Source organism: Cyprinodon variegatus, unplaced genomic scaffold, assembly GCF_000732505.1.
Source record: "Cyprinodon variegatus isolate N-32 unplaced genomic scaffold, C_variegatus-1.0 Scaffold774, whole genome shotgun sequence".
NCBI lineage: Eukaryota > Metazoa > Chordata > Actinopteri > Cyprinodontiformes > Cyprinodontidae > Cyprinodon > Cyprinodon variegatus.
The window spans coordinates 330,308-339,927 of record NW_015151227.1 but is presented as its reverse complement, the minus strand read 5'-3'; the positions used below and the strand labels follow the sequence as shown (position 1 = coordinate 339,927).

At 35.1% G+C, this 9,620-nt stretch overlaps 1 protein-coding gene across 2 annotated transcripts in view; it reads right to left on the bottom strand.

The window, feature by feature from the left end:
* Positions 1-5,308: 5,308 nt before the first annotated feature.
* Positions 5,309-9,620, bottom strand: part of rab24 (RAB24, member RAS oncogene family) — a 17,254-nt gene continuing 12,942 nt past the window's right edge. The window contains exons 8-9 of one of the 2 annotated variants that reach the window (XM_015396057.1): positions 8,525-8,584; positions 5,318-6,681 (exon numbers count right to left, since the gene is read on the bottom strand). In XM_015396057.1, the coding sequence (XP_015251543.1) occupies positions 6,614-6,681; positions 8,525-8,584 (128 nt within the window). In that variant the 3' untranslated portion in view covers positions 5,318-6,613. Of the gene's footprint in view, positions 6,682-8,524; positions 8,585-9,620 lie in introns of both variants that reach the window. The other variant, XM_015396058.1, reaches the window with a different exon arrangement.

Genomic DNA, 9,620 nt, shown 5'->3' with positions numbered 1-9,620 from the left:
TCATGCTCTCAAACACATTTCAAATTCAGCATTTTTTTATACCAAAGGGGAAATGGATGTAGTAACTCTTAACAATCCAATTTTATTTTTTTTTAAAGATCCCTTGATATAGCTGTGGGCAGAAAGTATCAGCGTTGACTCTGGGTTGTCCATATTGATTCATTTTTTCAATAATTAATGTTCTTTAACAAACAGAAGTTATCATAGTACTATTAAATAATGCACAGGTGGTCTATACTTAGGTGACTTCTAAAAGGAACTGTTTCCGCTAGTTTTATTCAGTGCTATAAGAGTAAAACAGGACTGGATATACATAGAAAGTGCTCCTACTCTGTCGCAGAAGGTTGTAGCAGATAGCTACTCATGCTGAGCCTGCTTCTGCTGGACATTTCTTCCTGTTAAATGGGAGTTTTCCTTTCCACCGTCACTACATGCATGCTCAGTATGAAGGATGTAGTAGTACTACAAAGTAACTGTCCACAACATGCTCATCCAGGAGGTTATAAAACTGCAAGTCAGTGGCTCGAGCAATCTGCTGGGTCTCCTTAGATGGTAAACTTTTGAAAAATTTGAATAACAAAACAGCTTTTCACTGTATTGTTTGATAACTGGGGTCAATTAGAATGTATTTACTTATTACTTAACTTGAAATCTATTTGATTTAGTGGAATATAAATATATATCTATTTTAGTTGCAAAGTGCCTTGAGCTGATGTGTGAATTGGCGCTTTATAAATAAACTGAATTGAATTGAATGTACATGCTTGCAACGATTTTCAGATTTATATTTAAAAGTAAATAATCCAAAATATAAAATACATGGAAGTCTGTGGTTGAATTGTGACAAATGTTAAAAGAGCTGCAGGATTGTGAATGCTTTTACGAGGCATTGTATGTGGCTGGACTGGAAGCAGAGGTGTAGGAAATGTGTACGTGGTGCTTTGATTTTAATGCTGTTCTGTGACGCACAAATGGTGATGAGGAAGAGTCGAGGTGTCGGAGCTTCCTTCTCCTTGGTCTTGGATTTCCGCTGATGTGGAAGCTAGAAGTTGAATTAAAAGTGAGGAGTTTGAATTCACTCCTACTTGTGCTCCTGCCACCAGTTTGCTCCGTCTTCTAGCTTAATAGTGTTTGTGTATCAACTGCCAATGCCTTAGAGTGTATTTTGTCTGAGATATTTTTAAAGGAAGGTTTTGCATCTGTGAGTCACATCTCCTTAAAAAAGGCCTTTTTACTGTTGCCCAACAAGCTATGTGTCATTCCAGTGTAAATTTGACCTGTTAGAGCTCAGCAAACTGACATGTAAAAACTATCGGCTACAGAAACCTATAAAAAAGAAAGTTATTAAATGAAATTCTTTGGTCTGGGGTCTGTTTTTCTTTTTCAGATATACCCTTAAAAACCTAAAACTGTATGTTAAGGTTGCAATAACTAGAATACCAACAAATTGTATCGAAATGTATTATTCAGCAATACATCCATTAATGTTTTAAATATATATTGGATAGGAAGCTTGACACAACAGATTTACAATCTTGCTAAAATCCTTTTCAGAGTTCTACTTTTTTAGTATCGTTAGAAATCCAAACCACTAAAACCAAAACTCCATTTATTGTTCCTGTTTGCCATGCTATGAAGTAGCATTAACACTACAATATTTTGCTGCTAGCCGATTAATAAAGCAGCATAAAAAAAGAGTCATGTCACTAGAATTAGACTTAGATAGATTTATTTTGTCTTTTTTTAAACAAGTGTAAACAAAAAGAAATTTCTCTAACAGCTCTCTAGACATTTTTTTTTTAAAGTGCGGCCTTGAAAACAGTAAAAAATACATAAAATAGTAATATTCACATATGACTGTATATTTACAGTTCTAACATTTCATTTACTATCATTTATATGTTATACATATATATTTACTATTATCTATAATTCTAATTTACATTCACTATAAGTGAAACTTTCAAATGTATAAAGTAAGCATTAGCTTTATAGTGTAGGTAGAAAGTCTGGTGGGGTTATTCCCAGTATATCCAGGAATAACCCTAGAATACCTAGAATAGCGGGACAGTTAAAGCAGAAAATCAATACCAGAGTGGTCATTAACAGAGTAAAAATATTGGTTATCAGTAGTAATTCCACAATAAATAATGGATATTTTGAGACTGGCCCAAATGTATATGTTAGTACAATTCTACAGAGGTGTCAAGTAACGAACTACAAATACTTTGTTACTGTACTTAAGTACCCTTTTTGGTATCTATACTTTACTCCATTACTTATTTTTTCTTTCTAGTTTCTATTTTTATCATAATAATGGTAGAAAAAAAAAAAAAAAACAGGTGAAACTAAATATCCAATTTTTTCTGATTAATTGTGTTATTATTTTAAAACAATAGCATAACTGAGAGGCAAGAAAATTATAAAGAACATAAAAAGCTTTTCAAACGTCCTTCTGGTCATTATTTGTAAGCTAGCATTGGCCAAGGTTATATTTCTGAAATCAAATTTGTTAACATTTCCATCTCGTACATAAAAAGAAATACATATCATTAAGATTTAATTTAGGAAATCAAGACAGTAATTGTTTTGTTTTTACATATTTATTAGTATTCAAACAACAAAAACCATGTGTAAAAGCCTGGAGAGCTTCTCCACACTGTGTAATATTTCCTACGATTAATAAAATCAATAAATTTATAGCATGATTAATAGAAAACTAGAACTGTGTCTGTGGGTTGGGGGAAAAAGGTGGAGGTGAGAGTAGAGGGGTCCTGGGTGGTTACCTGGGCTTTCCAATTTTGTGGGGCCTACAGAGCTCTGCCGCCCCCTAAGTGGAGAGTAACATGAGGAAAAGAAAAAACAGAAAAGTAAATAAGTAAATACGTAAATCCTTTTTCTCAGAATTGTGACTGTAATCTCAGAATTCTGACTTTTTTTCCTCAGAAGTCTGACTGTAATCTCTGAACCGTGACCTTTTTCTCAGAATTCTTATTTTAATCTCAGAATTCTGACTTTAATCTCAGAATACTAACTTTTTCCTTAGAATTCTAACTGAATTCTGACAGCTAACAAACATGTTAGCATCAAGCCGTAGCCATGTCTGTTTTAGAGACTGACAGCTAACAAACATGTTAGCATCAAGCCGTAGCCATGTCTTTTTTAGAGACTAAATTTGCTCTCTTGTTTTAATGACCTTCTGCTCTTCCATTAATGAAACAACTCACATCTTTGTCAGTGAACCTGGGTGCTCCCACCTCTTCCTTCATGGTGCTCATCTACATTAAGATCCAAAATTCTGAGATTAAAGTTAGAATTCTGAGAAAAAAAGTCAGAATTCTGAGATTAAAGTCAGAATTCGGACTATTTTCCCATATTAAACTGAAATAATATTTAAAAATCAGTTAACTTTTTTTTTTTAGTGGCCCTAATCCTCTTCTGTACTGTTCACATCTATATACTTGTGAGAATTTTTCTGGATCAACATGGATCATGAACAAGAATTGGTCAAAGCTTACATGTAAAGGATGATGTATGTTTATTATTTTTAATTGACCTGTGCATCTCAGAGAAGCAGATTCGTTTCTCCCACTAATGGGCTCTGTTCACAGCTCCACTACTTCCTTGAACTTCAGTAGCTATTTGGTTTCCATTCTTTAATTACTGGACAGGCTGATAAAACCAGGTGTGCCTCGCTGGTTAATGAGGTTCTTTTCTTTTGACTCTCTTCTGACTTCTGCCTGTTCTCTGCTTTAGTTTTCTAAGTAGATTTTTTTCGCTCCTCTATTCAGCTGTTCTAGTCATAATCATTCCTGTTTTCCTGCACTCTCATTCAATCTTCTTACTAGGGGAGTGGTGGCCTAGTGGTTAGGGCATAGAGCTTGGAATCCTGAGGTTCTAGCCCCACTCCCACAGACCGCCACTCTGGCTCTCTGAGCAGGACCCTTAACCCCACACTGCTCCCTGGGCACCGCACAATGGCAGCCCACTGCTCCCCAAGGGGATTGGTTAAATGCAGAGGTAAATTTCTCCAATGTGAGATCAATAGTCTTCCTCTTCTTTCAATCTTACACTAAAACAGATAAATAATATAATCATAATCCCTTCTAAGAACATTAGAATGTACAACATAAAAACTTACAATTTAATAGTTAAAATATTTTTTTTGTTTTATTAGAAGTTGGTTATGCTTCTTAATTTACTTTGATAAAATGTTAGAATTATAAAAAAGAAATTAATAAATTGTTAATTTTTTTAATATTTTAAAAAAGTTTTAAAGAGAGTCATGTCTTTTGTAATTTGAAACTACCGCTCATCTTGTAGTGTGAAAAAATAGCAACACCTTAAATGAAATTATAGAGGATCTCATTTTGATTGCTGATATTACACTTGCTGATATGCAAGGTTTAGGTAATAGTATTGGAGATAGATTTTAAATTGTTTTAGACAACTCACAGAGAAAGTAACCTAGTAAATCATATTTAAGATTGGGATGATGACATTGTAGAATAAAATGGAATTTTAATACTTTAAATTATAGTGTACCAAAAATGTTTTACTATATATAAAAAAAAAAAACTTGGTCATACCACATAACCATGAACAATACATTGACCCAAATTAACACTAAAATCCCTTAATCTTAATAATTCACAAGGAATAATGGGTAAAAAAAACAGTGTTTGTGAAACTGCATTGGATGAATATTTTTTTTTTTACAATTTCAAAATAGTCTGTATAAATCCTTATACTTCCATCAACCCTATATAGGAAATTTAAATGTACATTATAAAGCCCAAGTTTTTATTATCCTTTTAATAACCAAAAAGAGCTGAAAAAACAAACAGGCAGATTTTAAAAGCAGGATAGTGTATAGATTGTTCTCATAAATATTAAAATAACAACTAAAGCTGATTTTTCTAGCATAATTGCTACAGAATAGAGAAAAGCCGGATTCAGCAATATTCAACCTAATTTGTTTTACAAAAAAATTGGACATAATTGAAACGCATCTAAACCCGAACAGCTTTTCTATTTTATTTTACCCTCGGTGAATTATTACATCACAGCTATAGGAAGTCAGCTAAACAGCATCTCAAAAAGAAACATGGACCATTGCTTTACAACCATTTCATTAATCTGTGATCCATTGGCTTTGATTTTAACAGTTAACTAATGTAGAGAGCAGTCTTTAGAAACCCTGGTCAGGTACAGTCTTTCCAGTATGTTTTATGATTTCCTTCAATTTTTTTTAGTATTTATAAAGTGGATGAGGTCAAGAAATAATAATTGAAACTATAACTCTGTCTTTTAAAACATTCACTGAAGAAGCTTTTTTTTTTTATTTGAAAGAATTTGTCTGGACAACTTTAACAGCCTTTAATAAAAATATTATGCATCAAAATTTCATGAAACACCAAAACATGAACAAACATTCAGTTTGCAGCACAACTTAAAAGGCAATAAATTAGCAAATCAAACTCAGCTCCAGGTAATAATCCCAGTACAATGAGCAAAGACAGTCTGTACATTTCATTTCCCACAGGAGGGGCTTCGTTTCTTTGTTTCCTGTTTGAGAAAATCTGTGGTATGTCAGTTCACCATAGCAAAACTTCCATAGTCTCTGTGAATTTAAATGTTTTTTTTTAAACCTGTCAGATTTCAGCCTCTACTGATTGTTTTCAAAGACGTTAAAGAAAAGTCATCTTTACTCAGGTTTAATTCAGGCAGGATAAGTCATGCAATATCATTGGTATGCAGGAATTAGCTCTCCGTCATCGGCCCCTAAAACCAGCTTATTTCTCTAACAGTGCAATAGTTAATACGTCCGATAGTTCCCCATTACATGGAGCTAAATAACTCTTTGCTGTGTCACACAATCAAAACGTGCATTAGTGTTTTTTGCTCCTGTATTGATGTAAAATAACCTTTGTAGAATTTTGTCCTCTTCTTTCGGTCTAATCACCATCTTGCTATAAAATGTTCTTCCTAACAGACAGAAGAAGCTGAAAAACGAACGTTTACTTTGCCTGAAGATGTCATTTCAACATACATCCATGGCTGTCATGTAGAAAATGTGCTAAACGTAGACAATGTGAGGCTGCTGAATGTAAACACAAAGCCTCTTCTTTTACTATGGGATATAAGGGCCTCAGCATTTTTTCATCTTATCCATATTAGTGTATTTTGTAGGTTTATGACACTTGATGTGTGATCAGCTTACTCTTTAACAAAAGTATTAAATAAAACTTGGTTGTAACCCCCCTAACAGTAAACTTCTTTCCTCGGTTTTTGCCTCCTTCAGTCCAGGTTGGGCAGCTTCGTCGCTTCAATCCTTTCAATGAAAGTTTCCGATTGTTGTAAACAGCAGCTATCCAGAAGGGACCGTTGGATTTAACAGCACTGAGAAGTCTTTAGACATGTAACACTTGGTATCAGTTTCAGAGCAGCAGATCTGTTTTCCCAGCTCTTTTTGGCACAAAAGAAATAAACATGTTATGAAGGTACAGATAGCAGAGTTTGGTTTCTCTTTGTGTGGTTTGCTGGGGCCTTCCAGCACATCCAGGTCCAGGGGGGAAGGTGGCTCTTCTCTTTTCCCTTCTTGATGTTCGGATCAGTTGTTATGGCAGCAGCTGTAAAAATACGAGTCCTTCTTCTGACCCAAGTCCACGCCCGTTTCCTCTGGAAAAACAAAGAGAAGTAATGTTGGTGCTAAATTCTCTGGTCACTCTTTTTGGATACTTTAACGACGTCCTTAACCACAGAGATAGGAACTCCAAAATCCTTCCTGGTCAGGGAGCAAACCAGCTAAGACCTTCTTCAAACCCACTAAAGCCAATCTCCAGGAACAGTTTTTTTTTTTTTTTAAATGCAGCTGATTTTAATGTTTCCCAAACACTCAGACAGCCTCTAGTGTACAATGTGAAAGCTGGCTGAGTCTGATCACAAGAAAAGACAATCACTGCTTTCCTCGATATATAATAGGGTCTATATGACCATCAGTTTGAGCACCGATATGGACGAGGACACATTTTCACTACTTCTTTTAGCTTAGGGGTCTAAAGCAGTGGCCGCTCTTTAGCGTTCCCCTTGAGGCTCTCTGGAGCTTTTTCAAAAATGTATGAAAATCGTTTTTTTGTTGTTGTTGTTTTAATATGGTGTGCAGGAGGTCAAACAAAAATTAATTATGTTTTCCAATGCTGTAAACATTCGTAAAATAAATAAATTTAATCAATTTGCGTCATAGCCATAGAGATCATTGGTCATAACTTGCAACCAGCGCCAGGCAAACAAAGCAGTGGGTGTGTCTCAGACCATGGATCCCAAAGGTGAAAAAAAAAGAAGATAGCTGATGAGAAAGAGGATTCAAAGAATGGACCGAATCATTTGCTTTCATTATTAAAGCGGAAGGATTGCCTGCATGTTCGCTTTGTAATGAGAGGTTGTCAAAAAATAAAAAATAAAAAATTAGAAAATTATTTCCAGGGAAGACTAAATATGCAGCCAACCACCAAGTTGGGAGGGGAAGAAAAAGTGCGATTACAGAACTTCAGGATAAATTAGAGGAGAGCAAAGATAGATTTAAGAAGTAGATTGCATCACCAAACTCCACTACTGCTGCTAGTTTGGATGCAAGGATGGAAAACCGTCCACAGATCCAACAGGTAGCGCTCTGATGCAGATATGTGAACTTTCTTCAATATTTTCCCCAAATCCTCAAAATAAAAATCACACCAAGGAACGATGGTGATGGAGGATGTTCTGAAGATATTCCGTTAGGTTATGTGCAACGAGTTGAAGGGACAATTTAACCTGTTCATAATTTATTCTTTATGGTACGCCAGCATTCATAACACGTAGGCGAATGACTGTCCCCTAGACATCCGCGGTTATATTTTTAATATTTATATATTTTTTTAAACAAAGCGGAGTGAGTATGACGTCATCCGCGCGCCGGACCGGAGTTATATACACTCAGCTTTTCACCAGCTACCTGCTGAATACCAGAGGGAAACGATTTTACTAAAGCCTTTTAGATGCACTTGTAGAATATAGGCAACTTAGAAACAAGGAACAAAAGTGAAATAAAATATTATAAAAAGAAAACGACTTTCTATCTGGACCTAGATATGCTTCCACAATAAACAGTCATCTCATAAAGCAGGTTCTGCTCTGAACTGTCAGGGAACCGCTAGGAATCCTTCACATATCTTATAGAGAGCAGAGGGTTCTAAATTAACCACAGAGATGTCTGATTAAGCTCAAAATAGCAATTTCTGTTTAAAGCAAAACCCCTTTGTAGTGATTTTTAAATACCTATGTTACATATTTTAACTGAACCAAATCTATTACAAATAAAGTCCAAAAAATTCCATCTGGATTTTAGAAAGTCAGGATTTTACAACTACCAAACAAACAAAAATATCTCAATGTGTGCTTTTCTATTCTTTTGTTGATGCACCTTTTAAAACTTCAACACTTTAACACAGCCCCAACCATTAAGAGCAAGGAGGAAAAGTCTCACCTGTCATAAACTGGAAAGCGGAGCTGTTGTAATCCTCAGCTACTTTCTGGAACAGCTCATCTAGAAAACAGGAGAGTAAAGCTTGTCACCTTCTGCTGGTTCAGACATCATGGCCTGCTAGAACAGGTCATAAACTCTGAGTTCCTATTGGTTTGTCTTTTCCATAATGTTTAGCGTTTGTATTTAAAAGATGCTCTAGAACATTTGAGAAAAAAGTTCCCCTAGTCGGGTTCTATGATCTGAATGTTCAACAAATCCTGAACCTAAACCATCCTGTGGTTGGTTCTGATCCAGCTGAGCTGGAAAGGTTAGTGACTTTTCTTTCACTTCTATAGAAGTTTAAGAAAGTCCTGAACTGGAATAAAGACACAGGCTGGTATATTGTTTGTGAAAATCAAAACATGAAAGCCTAAATGCCAAAGACAGCTTGGTTATACTCTTCCTTTTAAAAAGAAAATTCAAAATTCATTCAAATTTATATTAGTTCCGTCACTAAAAATAAAACAGAATAAAATTAACCATATACAAATTAAATTAAAAGATTAAAAAATCTGGTTTTGTACTGTAGATCACAGAAACCTGAAGTCTGGAAATGTTTTAAACAGTTTCCCTTTTCCCCAAACTAATCCAGACATGAAAAAAAGTGTAAAAATCTGTCATAATCATAATATTTGTAGACGATGTAGAATGTTGTATGCTCAAGCTAATACCCTGGCTCATAAATTTGGTGCACAGACTGATGTAGTAAAAATGTAACTATTTAATGCATATTGTACCTCTCTGTACACTGCTCACCTGTGGGCTACATATAAAAAAGATCCAGCCTGCAAAGGCTACAGGTGGCCTGTAATGATGTTCTGCAGGTACTTTTGAAATGGCCAAGATGGTATAGCGCGAGTGAGAGGTTTGCCACAGCAGACTCTTGTAAAACATGATAGTTTTATCTGTAGGATAAATGCATCTGGCAATGATATTACACACAGGGCCGGATCTATCAAAGGTTTGCGTGTATAAAAACGTGAGCTATTTCACTGCGCACGCTAAAAAATGTACAAACTGATCTATCAACAGCGTGCTAAAATGATTTGGTCTTTAA